The 17,570-nt window shown below is 34.6% G+C and overlaps 1 protein-coding gene and 1 pseudogene across 2 annotated transcripts; both read left to right on the top strand.

Annotated features, from left to right (window-relative positions):
- Positions 1-1,703: 1,703 nt before the first annotated feature.
- On the top strand, positions 1,704-8,782 carry LOC306877131 (homeobox protein SIX6-like). Its single transcript, XM_079428664.1, has 3 exons — positions 1,704-2,285; positions 5,366-5,529; positions 7,239-8,782. Exons 1-3 carry the CDS (start codon positions 1,878-1,880, stop codon positions 7,441-7,443), a joined length of 777 nt encoding a protein of 258 aa, XP_079284790.1. The 5' UTR covers positions 1,704-1,877; the 3' UTR covers positions 7,444-8,782.
- Positions 8,783-12,269: 3,487 nt separating this feature from the next.
- LOC306876718 (actin-related protein 2-B-like) lies at positions 12,270-15,583 on the top strand (annotated as a pseudogene). Its single transcript has 4 exons — positions 12,270-12,425; positions 13,399-13,521; positions 14,172-14,304; positions 15,413-15,583. The product of its transcript is annotated as an actin-related protein 2-B-like (transcript).
- Positions 15,584-17,570: the final 1,987 nt, after the last annotated feature.

Below are 17,570 nucleotides of genomic sequence, written 5' to 3'. Positions count from 1 at the left end.
ATATATATATTTTTATTTTTTTTATTAAGTTTTTACTCATTTTCACCAACAAGGCAGTAAATTTGATGGGTTACAAAGACAGACAGAATATTAATTAATTGTATAAAGAATATTTATAAATATATTTTTAATTACTAAAATTATTGTTAAATAGTTGTTATTTGTAATGAAAATTTGTTTATTTATTTATTATTACTATTATTAAGAATATTTAAATAGAAATTGTTATATTCTTATTTAAGATGCAAGTGACTAGTCTGTAATCAACCAGAAATAATCTGCAACTCGTTTGATAGATTTAATAATTAAATGCAAAATTATTATAAATGCAAAAAATGAAAATAAAAATGCATGCATCATGTATGTGTACAATTTGTAAATGACAAAAATTCACTTGCATGTTCATCAATGCCATCATATCTTTATACCAGCAAATATTTTAACATAAAACATGAGTTTAACTTTTCAAACTTTCAAGAAATCAGACGTGAATAGTGCATGCAATAATTAAATTAATATATTTCTGCATCCTGCATGATAATTCGATATCTAAAATAAGAACTGTAAGGTGCATTTATATCAGCTTGAATCGTTTTGTAATATATTTAACCCCATAACGAGGACATTTCATTACCTTTAATGTAGGCTACTTAAAGGTTTCAGTAGTGGGTTTTCACAACAATGCCATAGAAGAATCTTTTTTGGTTCCTCAAAGAAGCAAACAGTTCTTTATAAGAACCACTTTTTCAAAATATTAGGAACTTTTTAATAATCTAAAAAAGATCCTTCTCTCACCTTTTGTGGAATGGAAGTTCCATGGATGTTCATGGAAACATCCACACCAAAGTTGATGTTTCCACAGTTCAGGACTGGCTGAACTATTCAGAGAAAAGTGTGAAAATCTACATCGGTTTGCTCAAAATTCAATCAAAAAAACAAAAAAAACACAAGAATTTTCACAATTCCATTTCAGGCGAAGTTCAACATTTTTTCTGTGCAAAATAATATTTTTATAATTATTTTGATTTTTAAATTAAGTTTCTACTCATTTTCACCAACAAGGCTTACATACAAGACAATAGGTTTTATGGGTTACAAAGATAGACAGAATATTAATAATATTTTTTATAAAGAAAATTTATAAATATATTTTAATTACCACAATTGTTGTTAAATATTTGTTATTTTATTATAGTTTATTTATTATTATAATTAATTATTTTAAAATATTTCAATAGAAATTGTTATATTCTTATTTTACCTATACTAAGATGCAAGAGACTAGTCAAGTCATGAACCAGAAATAATCTGCAACTCGTGTGATAGACAATTAAAATATTATAAATGCAACTGATTGTCAAGAAGAAGAAAAAAATGAATGCATCATGCATGTGTACAATTTGTAAATGACAAAAATTCCCTTGCACGTTCATCATGCTGTATAAATGATCATGTGCTTTATAAACCAGAACGGGTTTCACTGCTGGCTGCATCAGGTTTCCATTCATCCAGCAGAAAGAAATAAGTCTGTGACAGTTAATATGCTCCTCAGTTAATCAAACAACCCGATCATCCCGTCAGTCCCTCCGCGCGCAGCACCCCCGCCGAGCGGCTAATGACCGAGGCGCATGATCCTCCTCAAAACAAGCGCAAAGATGCTAATTCAATCTCTCTATAAATAGGCTTGACTTCTGCCGCTCCTCCTTTACTAGAACTGGAAGACACCGCCGTTCCGCGATTCCCCCCAGATCCTACCGGGAAATCGGTCGCTTTAGAGGGGCATTATATAACAGGTGTATCCTGGAGTGATTGTAAAGCTAAACTTGCGCGCAATGGTGATATAAACAGACGCGCCAAACGCAACCCTAAACCTAGCCATGTTTCCTCTGCCGCTGTTCACACCTGAGCAGGTGGCTCGAGTCTGCGAGAATCTGGAGGAGACTGGAGATATGGAGCGCTTGGGTCGCTTCCTCTGGTCGCTGCCCGCCGCGGTGCCCGGTTCCGCCGGAGAGCTGCTCAACCGGCAGGAGTCTGTGATGCGCGCCCGGGCGCTGGTCGCCTTCCACGGCGGGAACTTCGAGGCTCTCTATCAGATCCTGCAGAGCCACCGCTTCACTCGGGAGTCCCACGCCAAGCTGCAGGACCTGTGGCTGGACGCGCATTACCGCGAGGCGGAGCGCCTGCGGGGGAGGCCGCTGGGTCCCGTGGAGAAGTACCGCATCCGGAAGAAGTTCCCCCTTCCTCGGACCATCTGGGACGGAGAGCAGAAGACGCACTGCTTTAAGGTGAGGCACGCGGGAAACACTCAACTTCATTGTGCACTCTCAGCAAAATTGGGGAGTAACTACACTCTAAAAAAATGTTGGCTTAAAAATAACCCAACTTGGGTTATTTGGCAACCCAGCGCTGGGTAATTATTGGACAGAACACATGCTGGGTTATTTTGGTTGGGTTATTGTTTTTACCCACCATTCTGGGTTGTTTTATTCAAATCAGCTATTGTTTAAAAATTATTATATTGCTTGCTTAAAATGGGCTGGAAAGAAGACGCATTGCTTTAAGGTGAGACGCATGCAAAATTTCATCTGTGAGTGGGGCCCAGTTACTACAGTTCTGTTAAAAGTTTTAGGCACTTGTGTAAAAATGCTGCAAAATGAGGATGCTGTCATGATAATGTCATAAATAGATTTTATTTATTAATTAACTTCTAGGAACTAAATTAAATCAACATTTGGTGTGAGCATCCTTTGTGTTTAAAGCAGCTTTTGTCCTCGGTGCACTTGAGCAGAGTTTCTCAGGAGCTTTCTAAACGTCTCGGAGACAGTTCTTCTGGATTGAGTCTGTCTCAGTTTGTTCTGTTTCTTCATGTCATTCCAGACGGACTGGATGATGATCAGATCAGATCTCTGTGTGCAGCACAAAAATCTCACCGGATTATTACAATTAATGGCTAAATGAATGTCTGGAAATGTAAACTGATAAGTCCTACAGACACACTACAGCAAAAGATAGAAATACTAGTATTGTAATCAATTTGGCCACCGCTGTATTTACCTTTAGAGTAGCCTACTATGCACCCTTAGGTAGGCTACAAAAGTGCTTTTGAAAAGTTTTTTTCTGAGAGTGTAAAGTTATAAGGACTGAAGATAGGATATTTTGGACACACCCACTCATTACAACTACTTGCCACATTTTAAATGAATATTGGTCATAAAAGCTTAGAAACAGCCCAGATGGAAAGACGAAGGTTGTGCAGTGACCATAAATCCAAACTCCCTCATATGTTATCTTCTTTGAAGTTGCAACGCTCTCAAACAAATCCATCAGTCCTTAAACCCTAGGAACTTGTGGAAGCTTTTTCTTCACTTTCCGCCCTTAACTCATGCATTTCATATTCAGTCTTCTAAAGAAATTCATATATTTGTCTACAAAACTAATTTCAAGTATCGACTCGAACCTTCTGAAAGGTTTTAAAGATCATATATAAATTCAAACTTTTGATTGATAGTGTAAGCTGATTTAATTTAACCTAGAAACTATTTCTACACGGATATTTCTAAGCTAGTAAATCAGTCAGTTCAGAAAACAATGGATACGTTTTATTTTCAGAATGACTTTATATGAATTATATAATATGTGTAACTGTAAATATTATGAAAAAAAATTAATTTAAAGTTTAAAAATGTAATAAAAAATACACGAATCAGGCTAGTATCTGATCGTTTGTGCACTAAAATGTTTCTTCATCTAAAACCGAAAGTGTTGTTGTAAAATCTACTTTTCCTGGCTCAGTTCCAGGCAAAAATGTAATTGAATGTGACTGAATCAACATGACTATATTAGGTTAACGACAAACAAAGTCACTTCGAGGGCCAGACTTTTAAAGTGTATTAAAACAGTCGCAGTGCAAACAAATGAGGGCTTAATTGCGCTTCATTCTCCACGCCACAATGCAAACACGGCATTATTCTTCATCAGCTATGACAGCATGCCAAGCTCCTGCAGGCAGAGACTCTCCCGGCGCTTCTTAAGCCTCTTGAGCCGAGGAGGACCACCTGTGGCAGTTAAGCTCTCATTCCCCCATGATGACTTTCTACCTTTTCACCCTGCTCCAGACGCGAGTGGCCAGATTAACTCACAGCTAAACTGCTTTGCAAAGCCCTCATAACGATTCCCCGAGTCCGTGATTGTTTTTGCAGACCGGCCGAATGTGAATTGAAACGGAAAGTGGATCATAAAGTGGTCTGCGTGCCGGTTCACTTCACAAAATGCAGGAAACGAAGCATAATCACTGCAGCAGACGGTAAACGAGATAAGGCGTATAAGATCCTTAACACACAAACCGGGATTGACTTCAGAAGGCCTGATCCCAGAACAGTACTTTAAGCCTAATAACAACTTCTGCCCTTCTTAGCTTGGATTTCCAAGGACGTCATGATGAAATATCGACTATTGCACGACTACGAGTGTATAGTGTGAAGCTAATTGCAACAAATCAACACTATAAACACAAGGAAAGTTGATTTTTGACTTGAATAAAACTGGTTCATTTAAATGTTACTTTTTTGCTGAGTAATGAGACTGATCCTCTTTAGCACCCAGCTAACAATGCTTCTCCAGGTTATAGTGATCTATAAATACATCCTACCCTGCAGACTGATTATTTTAAATGTGCTTTAAACAGATATAATGCTGTTATCCATCTCAAGCTTTTTAAAAGACATAAAGCTTCACCAAATAGGTTATTACAGTTCATTTCTGAAAATGTGCACAAAAATCTGAGGATTTATGCAAAGAACGAGGAACATTAATTGAAAAAAAAAGGATTAATCTGTGATTCAGTTTACTCTAGCATTTAAATATTTGGAGTTGGTAAGTGAAAAAAACACCTTTATTCAGCAGGGATGCATTAAATTGATCAAAAGTGATAGTAAAGACTTTTATAATGTTTTAAAAAGATCTCTATTTTAAATCAATTCTGTTCTTTTGAACTTTTTATTCAATCCCCCCAAAAAGTATTACAATTTCCACACAAATATGAAGCAATACAACCATTTTCAGCATTGATAATAATACTTTCTTGAGCAGCAAATCAACATATTAAAATGATTCAATGTGACACTAAATTAAGACTGGAGTAATGATGCTGTAAATTCAGCTTTGATCACAGGAATAAATTACATTTTAGTATTTAATTTCAATAATATTTCACTGTTTTACTGTATATCTGATCAAATAAATGCAGCCTTGGTGAGCAGAAAAGACTTCTTTAAAAATCTTACCAACTCCAACCAACATTTTTGAACGCTACTGTAACTTTGAAGTCAATGTGATTTTTTTTGGACTCTGGGTTTTGTGTTTTCAGGAGCGAACCCGTAGCCTCCTGAGGGAATGGTACCTGCAGGATCCCTATCCAAACCCCTCCAGAAAGCGTCATCTGGCTCAGGCCACAGGACTCACACCCACTCAGGTGGGCAACTGGTTCAAAAACAGAAGACAGCGGGACAGAGCGGCGTCTGCTAAAAATAGGTACACAAACGAAACAATGCTCTATTACAGCTACACTGTAAAAATGAATGGCTGAGAAACAAAAAACAAGACAACATGATGATTAATTGAGATTTGTCTTGAATAATACAAGCCTATTTGTATTTCATTGCTCATTTGGTGTTGTTAATGTTAACCAAAACTATTAAAATCATTTTCATTATTTGAAATATAGCTTAAATAAAATAAAATATGAATATTAAATAAAAAAATCATACATAAAACAAGAAATGTTGCCTGAACAACTAACTGCAATTAACAAAAATGACTGTATAACTACAACTGAAATTAAAGCGATATTGGAAATATAAAAAACCCAAATAAAAAATAAAAGCTAATTCAAACCTTTAATAAATACTATAATAATGTATAAAATATACTAGACATTACATGGTATTAAATAAAGCTTACAGTAATATGAACAGCTCATATAAAAATAATGGTAACACTTTACAATCATGTTCATTATTTAAATATAATTAATGCATTAACTAATATTAACTAACAGTGCACAGTATTTTTTAAATCTTTGTTAATGTTAATTAATAAAAGTGTAAAACTGTTCATTGTTAATTCATGTTTGCTCACATCCATTAATTAATATTAGGGCAAAAGCACCATAAAAGTATGCATGTGACTATATTCACATATGAATTGCAAGTAAAATTTGGGTGCGTTTCTGACACCAAATATTGTATAGTTTCAGAAGGGTTAATAAAGTGCACAAGTTATTAAAAGCCATGGAACTATTCCATTCCACAAAAGATTCTTTATAGTATAAATGTTTTTTTTATAGATTTTTTAAATGTTCTACACATAAAGAAAAAAAGGTTCTTTTTAAGAAATGTTTGCTGAAGGGCTCTTTGGGAAACCAAAAATGGTTCTTCTATGCCATGGCATCGCTGTGAAAAACCTCCTTTTGGAACCTTTATATTTAAAGGGAAAGTTCACCCAGAAATATAAGTTCTGTCATTAATTACTCACCCTCATATCGTTCCAAACCCGCAAGACCTTCGTTCATCTTTGGAACACAAATTAAGATATTTTGGATGAAATCCGAGAGCTCTCTGACCCTCCCATAGACAGCAAGGATCCTAACATGATCAAGGCTCAGAAACATAGCAAATAATCCATGTGATATCATGGGTTCGACTGTAATTTTATGAAGCTACGAGAATACTTTTTGTGCGCAGATGTTCGCGGATAAGTTGCTTACATTCAGATCAAAGCGTAAACAACATAAACAACGTATCTGCATACATACGTTGCATTTGTTGTTTACATATGTGATACTCTCCAAAATGGCGCTATAGGGTGACGCGGAGGAGATGAATTGTTGAATAAAGTCGTTATTTTTGTTTTCTTTGCACACAAAAAGTATTCTCGTAGCTTCGTAAAATTACGGTTGAACCCCTGATGTCACATGGATTATTTTAACGATTTCCTTGCTATGTTTCTGAGCCTTGATCATGTTAGGATCCTTGCTGTCTATGGACAGATTTCATCAAAAATATCTTAATTTGTGTTCCGAAGATGAACGAAGGTCTTACGGCTCTGGAATGACATAATTAATGACAGAATTTTCATTTTTGAGTGAACTATCCCTTTAAGAGTGTAGGCGCCTCAAATGTTTCAATGTTGATTTGCATCTCAGGAGTAAATATCCATCTACCGCTCTTTTTCTTCCTCAGGCTGCAGCAAGATCCCTCCCTCCTTCCCTCTGGAAGCTCTCCAGAATGTTCCTCGGAGCACAACACGCACCTCCAGGGCTCCTCACCGCATCGTCCCGGGAGCCCAGGGGAGAACAGCGACTGCAGCTCGGGCACGGGGCCGCGGGGGACTGGGGCCTCCACGCCGGACATATCCGTCAGCAGCGACAGCGACTTTGAGTCGTGAAGTACGCCTGCACCGGGAACACATGAGAGTTTGCAGAGGACTGCTGCTTAGCCATGCACTTAAAGGAAAGACTGAGGAATCGGCTCGATTAGCTGTTAAGAAATCTGACTAAAAAGGACAAAGTTTCTCCCTTTTTTGTGTGTTTGGTCCATCCCTGACCAAAGAGGAGCTACGATTTGAAGACTGGACCTCTTAAAAGGCACGTGCCAAATCAATCTCTTCAGGTTCATTGGCTTTTTCAATCATTCTAATACTCAGGTGGCACAAAATATGAGACATATCACACAGAAGGACATATATTATGCAAATTTTGTATTGAATGTCTAGTCTAGATCGTCCAGCCAGGCCTTTCATAGCACTACAAACATGAAACGGTTTGATCTTCAGAGACACGCTGAAAACGGAAGGTAGAAGTAACTTGCTGCTGTATGTTTGCATGAGAATATAGTGTAGGTCGTGTCAGTTGCTTGTGCATTTTGTTGTTAAATGTTAAATTTAGATGCATTGAACTGTGAATATAATCATGTAGTCTGCATGAACGTAGATTAACTCACATGTTATTGAATATTAATGCTGCTGACCTTGAAATATGCTGTGAATTTCTGAGCCACCAAGTGGTTTCTATATTAACAGGTTTCTATATTAACATCTCACAGATAACACATCAACTTACTGTACATTTCATTTCAGTGAACAGAGTCACTCAGCTTTTTATGTGCCTACACTTTGAGGATGGCATCAAACTGTATGATCGTCTGTGATTTATCATTTCCACACCCATACTCACCGAAGTCACATGAAGAACGGGACTGTCTTGTTTTCTTTTGTCTGTTGTTTGCAATTTTGAAATAAATGAAATTATTTTTGAAGCTAAGAGACTGAATTTCAGATGCTAAAAGGCTAATAAAACAAAGTCACTTCTAACCATCAACTAAATGATCCATTGTTGTAATAATACTTACCTAAATCACCATTTCAAGGAATTATTTAACAATAATAAATTAGAATATTATCATTACTTAATTAATAATATATTTTAAGCATGCATGTAGCTCTGTTATGCATACATTTTCTCAGTTATAAGGTAATATTTTACAGTCTTTTAAAATATAATACATTATAATACAAATATAATACTACAGTAAGTACTGTAATTTCAACAATCAACAGGTTTTTACTGTAAAATCTTTTGCATTATTTTTCCATTAAATTACATATTTTTGGGGTGTCACTGCAAGATAAAATGTTTTCTTTTGAGATTTCACTTTTTATTTGTTTTACTGTAAGAGTTGCTTTGTTAAATGTTTTCTCAATTATTAAATAATTCACTCTGATTATGTATCGTTTTACACAATATTTATATTACATGTATTGTCTATTAAAATGCAACATTTTATTGCATGATAAGGTGACTTGCAGTTCAGCAATTAACAGGTTTTACTATAAGGTTTCTGCATTATTTTCCCATTAAATTAGATTTTATTTTTGCGTTTAACTGCAAAAGGCTTTTCGGGATTTCATTTTTCACTAAAAATTATAACTCGATTATAAGGTAGTTTATTATTTTTAAGTATCGTTTTCACAATATTTTACAATATTTTAAATTAAATATATATTTTTATTTACATATTTCAAATTATATTTACTATATGATTAGGTGACTGGCAGTTTTCAATTAAAAGGCATATTTTTAGAGTGTAACTGTGCAAAAAAAGGTTTTTCCTCTGGGATTTGACTTCCTGCCGTGAAGGCGGAGTCGCTGTGTTCCTCCTTTAAATCTGACCTCACTTCACAAAACAGCCTGACTCAGACAGACTCGCGTCTACATCCTCACCGAATGCACGGACAGCCCCTGCAGCTCATCTGAAACAGCATGGACAGCGGCGGGAGGAAAGTGACAATGGGACGGGGGTAAGAGATACACAACTCATTATTAAGTCATTATTATTAGTTTGTCAAGTGTGGCTTTGCTGGCTCCAAAAAGCTGAGATAAAAATATAAAAAACATTATAGGAAAACATTAATGACATTTTAAAATGTTGTAATACCAAGTAGTGAAGTAAATACATTTAAAACAGTACAATTATATCGAAATAAACTGTTAAAACAAATATAAAGAAAATAAAAGTTAGAAAATATAGGGGAAAAAAACACTACAAATGACAAAAGATCATAAAAATACTAAAACCTAAACTAAAATACAACCTGAAAATATTAAAATGTAAAACAATTCAAAATATTAATACATATATATAATGCGAATATATTATAAATAAATTACACTCATTTAACAAGATAGCAATAAAAACACCTCTCATTTATTATAGATTTATTTTTGTTTAGAATAATTCTATTCCTCATTTCAATATATATTTTATTGTACATTTAAGTGCCTTATTCGATATTATTTAATGCTATCTCATACATTTCAAGACTGTTTCAAACGTTTCAATAACCACAAAAATGTAATATTAACAATATATACACTGTTATATCTATTATTCTAATATAGATTTATATTTCTCCGATAAACAAACAAAATAATTGTATTTAAAAAAATGTCAAGACTGTTGACATTAGACAGCAGATTATTAGAGTTGCTTGAGATTCATTATTTTTGCTGCAGAAACTATAGCCTACTCCATCTTTAAAATTAATTGAATAAACAGATGCATTTTTAAATGAACTGAATAAATATTACTTAATAAACAAGATTAATTAAAAATTCAGTACCCTCAGTGCTTTAATAATTTATTATTGTTTTTTACTCGTTCAATACTGAAGTCAGCACTGTTCACCTCTCTGCAGGATCTGATGGTTGGTGATGAGGCGAGCGAATGCCGCTCCATGCTGGAGATCTCGGGATAGTCCGCTGCTGGGAGGACATGCTGCACCTGTGGGATCACACCTTCGGCCCGCAGCGGCTCAACATCAACCCTCCCGACTGTAAGGTCCTGCTGACGGAGCCGCCCTTGAACCCACTGAAGAACCGGCAGAAGATCGCCGAGGTCATGTTCGAGACCTACAAGTTCCACGGCATCTACATCGCCATTCAGGCCGTGCTGACTCTCTACGCTCAGGGTAAAACAGACCGGCGAACTTCATAAAAGGACAGTTCACCCAAAAATGAAAATTCTGTCATTAATTACTCGCTCTCATGTCGTTTCAAACCCGTAAGACCTTCGTTCATCTTCAGAACACAAATTAAGATTTTTTGATTAAATCTGAGAGCTCTCTGACCCTCCATAGACAGCAAGGATCCTGAACGTAAACAAAGCTGATTACGTTACGTTCTGGGGTACTCTCCAAAATGGTGGAAGAAGACAATAACTCGGGGAGAAGAATTGTTGAATAAATTATGTTATTATTGTTTTCTTTGCGCACAAAAGCATTCTAACTGCTTTGTAAAATTACGGTTGAACCCCTGAAGTCACATGGACTATTTTACTGATGTCCTCGCTACGTTTCTGAGCCTTGATCATGTTAGGATACTTGCTGTCTATGGAGAATCAGAGAGCTCCCGGCTTTCATCAAAAATATCTTAATTTGCGTTCTGAAGATGAACGAAGGTCTCACAGGTTTGGAACGACATGAGGGTTAGTAATTAATGACAGAACTTATATTTTTGGGTGAACTATCCCTTTAAATGTGTTGAATGATGAAAAAGTGTTGCCAGGTCATCAAAAATAGGCCAAACTAACCCAATCACCCTAATATCAAAACACTAAAAACATTGCTTTGATTAGTTATCACACCTTACAATTCATCATTAGAATATGTAATGATTCCTTATTGTTTCATCTTTTAAAAAGTAAGCAGAATATAAAAAATAGGTTTAGTAGTTTAGTTGAGTTGGATATTTCATTGTCTCAACAAAAACAGTAAATTTACATGTTTAAATGTTATTGTAATTTTAATAACAAATTTGAAATCAGCAAGAAAATCTGACCCATAAATATAGTTTGTTAAAGGGACAGTTCACCCAAAAAAGAAAATTCTGTCATCAATTTACTCATCCTCATGTCCAGAGGTGGAAAGTCCAGGTTCAGAAAGTAAAAGTCCTCCTCGGTATTTTGTTCCAATCATCTGTATTTGCTAATTAGCACATTTTTCAGCCAGGAGGTAGAAGTAAATAGTGAAATCAGCTGGCTGAGCTCATGAGTGGAATAAACATATGGCAGGACTTTTACTTTCTGACCCCTGGACTTTCCACCTCTGCTCATGTCTTTTCAAACTTCTGTATCCAAACAGTGGAAGTCGATGGGGTCCAAAGTTGTTTTGACACCAGTGTTCTTCAATTTATGGTGCGCAGAAGGCTGCATTTATTTGATCAAAACCTACTATTTTGCAATATTATTACAATTTAAAATAACTGTTTTCTCTTTGAATATATTATAAAATATTTATTTCTGTGATGAAATCTGTATTTTCAGCATCATTGCTCCAGTCTTCAGTGTCACATGATCCTTCAGAAATCAGTATAATATGCTGATTTTCTGCCCAAGAAACATTTCTGATTATTATCAATGTTGAAGACAGTTGTGCGGCTTCATATTTTCGCGGAAACTGTGATATATTAACTTGCATAGTAAATGCATTACTCTAATCATTATTAATTCACAGATGCCTTCGAGTTTAACTTCTACCTGGGACATTTCATTAAATGGTCTATTTTGCAGACTAATTTTCATAAATGATCTTAAAATGGATTAAAACTAGAATCTAGAATTATTGTTTTATTTTTTAAAAAGGTCGATCTACCTCTGGTAACACCAATATATGCCAAGTGTTTGCAAAAATACAAATTTCATCCATTATATTCATCCATGCAGCTTTTGCTTCTGCGAGGCTATGCCTTCAACCACACAGCGGACTTCGAGACGGTGCGGATGATGAAGGAGAATCTGTGTTTTGTTGGCTACAACATTGAGCAGGAACAGAAACTGGCCAATGAGACCACCATCCTGGTGGAGTCCTACACGGTAATGCACTTAAATACACACAAAACACACTTACACTTGATGAAAATGAAGATATTCTAGGAAATGTCCTCGCAAACCATGAACAAAAATAGGCTAAGTTTGATACTATATTGCTTCTCCATTTCAAATTTCGGTCCCAAGGTCACAGATATAGTGCATATTACTTACAGATATAGTGCATATTACATATAACTTAATTAAACCATCGATTTCTATTAAAAACTGTATTTATTTTCTCCATAGGGAAAATTATTTTTAATGATAACTTGTAAAAATTTAAAGACAGACCTGTTGTGAGCTCCACGGTTGTTAATCAATGCTATATGTTTGTGTTCACACCATCTGTTTATTTCAATTTATTTTTAAAATATTCATTTTAAACAGTGGACTTTGTGGTAAAAAAAACTACATTACCCATAATGCTGTGCATAATTCCACCAAATCAGAGTCTCCAAGAGCTCTTTAGCTCCACCCACTCCCATGAAGCACTCTAGTTGGTCTCTCTACGCTTTCACAATACTTATACAAAAAAACATTTGTGTATATCATGATATTTAGTGATAAATGTAAAATATTGTTAAAAAATAAACAACTTGAAATTTGCTTTGTATTTCACCATAGTTCTTAATGTGATTGTGTCAGTTTTAATGCTTCATGGGATTGTTGTTTTTAAAGCCGGTCTTGTACCTTTGTCTCTTTGTTCAATTTTCAGATATTTTTGGCTTCAAATCAGTGTAGCGATTCCCATTGTAGCAGGTTGGTTTGGTTCATGGCTTTTAACTCTTTAATGAAAACTTTAAAACAATCCCTGTAAGAAAAATTAATGAAAACGAAAAACACTCAAAAAGCAGTCTATGTATCTGCAAATAGGGGGCGCAAGAGAGCTGCTCTAAGTTTCTCATGCATGTATATTTAAACTTGACTGGCCTCTTTACAGAAAATAAAAGATTTTACTGTCCTTTTTTGTGAGCAGTTACCAGACGGGCGGACGATAATGGTGGGAGGCGAGAGGTTTGGCTCATCTCATTAATGTGGAGGGTGTTGGTGTGGCCGAACTGCTCTTCAACACCATCCAGGCAGCAGACATTGACATCAGGTCAGAGTAATTCAACAGCATCATCCTCAATTAGACGCTTAATGCTTGACTCGATGCAAAAGTTGACTTGACATATGGTCAGTAACTGGACAGATTTGTTCTGCAAAATGTTCTTCTGCTAACAAGTTAGGAGATATTTTTATCCAAGACCTTTGGGAGAGACTTTCCTCAGCACAGCTAGTTTTTTAAAGAGATATTTCAGGTTAAATACAACCGAGGCACTTTTTCTGAGCATGTCTGTAAAAAATCCAACTTTCCAAAAGTTCTACTAACAAATAGATGCAATTTAACAAGTAGATGCATTTTTTTTGTGTGAACCGAGCAAAAATACTGTAAACATGTCGCTAGCAAACATTGTTTTGTTTGCCTTGACTTAGATACTCAAGTATTTGTTCACAATATATCCAAAGGTTCCCCCAGCTTTTCAAATGAAAATAAATTTTTACATTGAACATTGCATTGCATTGCTAAATAATGTTTAGTTGATATGACAGAACGTTTCAAATTCAATTAGATGAACTAAAGTTTTTTAAGTTGCCTTATTTTTTTTAGATATGTCAACTTTTTTTTTTACAGTTCAGTTGTTTCTGAATGAAATGAAATTGATTTCCATCTGGAATGTGCCTTTATGTCTTACCGTCCATCTGAAGGTCTGATTTCTACAAGCACATCGTCCTGTCTGGAGGGACCACCATGTACCCGGGACCTCCTTCCCGTTTGGAGCGCGAGATCAAGCAGCTATATCTGGAGAGAGTGCTGAAGGGAGACACTGAGAAACTTTCTGTAAGCTGTTATGCTAACGCTAATGTTGCTCATTTATATGCTAGGATTTCTGGATTTTTATCACTAGTAGAAACACCCTCAAAACAAGATACATTTATGCGAGAAGGAAAATAATGTTCAATAATAAGACACTATTTTAAGATTATTTGTATTAATTTCCCATTAGAAAATACTTTTTTCCTTATTTTAAGCATAAACATTAAAATTACTAATTTATGCTTAAAACAAGACAAAAATGTATTTCCAGTGGGCTACAGTGTTGATATTGTTAAAAAAAATCGGCAATTGAAATAAAGATGAAATTATATATATATATATATATATATATATTAGATGAAAAAGTTGTTTTAAACTTTAGAAATGAGAAAAACACTTAAAAAAATTCAAATATTTCTATTTTTTTTAAATAGAAAAACTTTTAAAAATGAGACGTTGATAATTAACTGAAATAAGTATTTAAAATGCTACATGTAAAACTGAAATAAAAGAAATAATTATATAGAAATATTTAAAATACAAATACTAATAAAAATGATAAAAGCACAACAACATTTAAAAAAAATAACTATAATTAAAATGAAAATATAAAAATAAATGCCAACTGAAAATGTTGTAAAACACTGATGCAGCATAAAATAAATGAAGATATATTCTCTCAAAATATATATATTTTCCAAATTAATTTACCTCATAAAATATTACTAATGCCATAATATAAATATTCACCTAATTCAGTTCAATATATAGTTTTTAAAAACTTTTGACTGATTGAGAATTAGGAATTAGCTTTTTTTTCAGTGACTGTAATTATCGCAGAATCTATTATTGGTTGATCTCTAGTGTATGGACTTTTCTAAAACTCCATTAGTGTGTACAAAACATTCCTCCATGAGGCCCCAGCTGAGCAGTTTTACATCACAAAGGCCTTAGAAAAGCAAGAGAGAGAGCTGCTGACATGTAAATGAAGCTAACAGAGGCACCGCTCACAATAAACTTAACTTAAAAGTATTTCCAGTTCTTAAGATACAGGTCAGAATCTGAACACTTGTATTAGTTGTAATTAATTTCAAGCTGATTTTGACGTTTCCTCGAACTTTCTCTTTCACAGAAATTTAAAATCCGCATCGAAGACCCTCCGCGGCGCGAACACATGGTGTTCATGGGAGGAGCGGTGCTGGCCAACATCATGAAAGACAAGGAGTCCTTCTGGCTCTCCAGAGCCGAGTACGAGGAGAAAGGCCTGAAGGGGCTGGACAAACTGGGAGGAGCGCAGAGATGACAAGCCCTCATCCACTATAGACTCACACGCTTTACCACTGCACACCAGAGACATCTGAGGATGGTCACAGGTCTTAAAGTAGAGCTCAAACACGACATAGCTATCAAAATAAATGATCCAATAAACACTCATACATACTAAAAGGTCATAGTCGGGGTTATTGTAGAGAACTGAAACTAAAACCACAAAACATTTTTCATTACTTGAATTAAAATAAACAATAAAAAAATAAAACTTACTTTATTTCCATTTAGTTGCTAAGGCAACATTTCTCATTTTTATTTAGTTGATCTTCATGTACTAAAATAACTGAAAGTAATGGAAATAAATATAGACATATTTTTAAAAAATAATAAAAAATGACTAAATTAAAATGTAACAAAGTAAAATGAAAACAGATAATATAAAATAAAAACTAATTCAAAATATGAATAAAAACTATAATAATATCTCAATAAGATTTAATATTATTACTGCTGTCTCAACAAACTAAAACACCAAACTTTATCATTTAAAAAATAAAAATAAAGAATTTTTACTCTATTTATGAACTGTTTTTCTCTTTGAAGGAGTCCTCAAGGCGATTTTGGCTAAACATTATTACATATTAAAATAGATCAATAAAAGTCATTTGTTGGTAATGAATATTTCTTATTGTTATTTTTCCATCCAATCCACTAAATAGGATTCAAATCAGAAAAAGAGCTGCAAAACTACTTTATACTGAGTTACTGCTGCCATCTAGTGCACTACAAAGACTACAAGCTTACTAATGTCCAGGTCAAAGTGAGTGTATAAAACAGGCGATTGGCAACCAGCGGCTCCAGAGAGACAGATGTCAGGCGTTTGCATTCATAATACTGCATGTTTAATACTGTATGTCAGTGAACAAGCGTACAGCATCGTTCCCTAGGCAGTAAACATTCAGAGAAATTAATCTGAGCGTGATGATGCCATATGAAGCATATTGTTCATTCATGCATCACAATGAACCGCATCACAAACAAATGCATGCATCGGCCACAAGTACAACTGATCCAGCAATAAAAAGCATCAAAGCTGAACTCAAGTCATAATCAGAGCCCCATGAATCATAGAAGAAGCATTACATTATAGTTGCACAGTTCACTGTAGAAAGAAAGTATTACAACGTCACATTCAGAGTCAGAGTGAACCGGTGAGAGATCAAACAGTCGTTTGGCGGGACATTCACAGGAAACGCTGCCGTCTGTGTCTGTGTGTGTGTGTGTGTGTGTCTACACGTCCAATGATCCACTGAACTCTGTCAAGTGTTTAATGTGAAAGAAAATCATTCAAAAATTATATTTGCATATTATTCCCATACATCACCATTACATTTTAGTGGGTTATATAGTGTTAGAATTAACTAAAATTAAGCAAAATATCAGACATTTTGACACTGATGTTTAAGCCCCAATATATATGTGTATTTATCTGTATATATATATATATATATATATATAAATATATATATATACATACACACACACATATATATATATATATATATATATATATATATTAGTGCTGTCAAATGATTAATCACAATTAATCACATTGAAAAGTTTTTGTTTACATAATATATATGTGTGTGTGTATATGTGTGTGTGTGTGTGTTCGTGTGTGTATATAAATATGCTTTATTGTGTTAGCTGTATTTTTTAGTTATTATTATTTAATCAAAACAACCCAACTGCAGTTTGATTGCTATTAACTGGAATGCAGGATAAGAAAAAAAACAAAAACGAGTTATCTGTTTTTGCAAATGAACTCTTCATTCACACACACACACACACACACACACACATGTTGGTTTTTGTGGTTTATGGGGACTCTCCATAGGCGTAATGGTTTTTATACTGAACAAACTGTGTGTGCTATTGCCCTACACCAACCCTACACCTAAACTTAGCCCTCACAGGAGACTTTGTGCATTTTTAGATTTTCAAAAAAACAACATTTAATA

This window comes from Barbus barbus, assembly GCF_936440315.1.
Source record: "Barbus barbus genome assembly, chromosome: 2".
NCBI lineage: Eukaryota > Metazoa > Chordata > Actinopteri > Cypriniformes > Cyprinidae > Barbus > Barbus barbus.
This window is presented reverse-complemented; position numbering and strand designations above follow the sequence as displayed.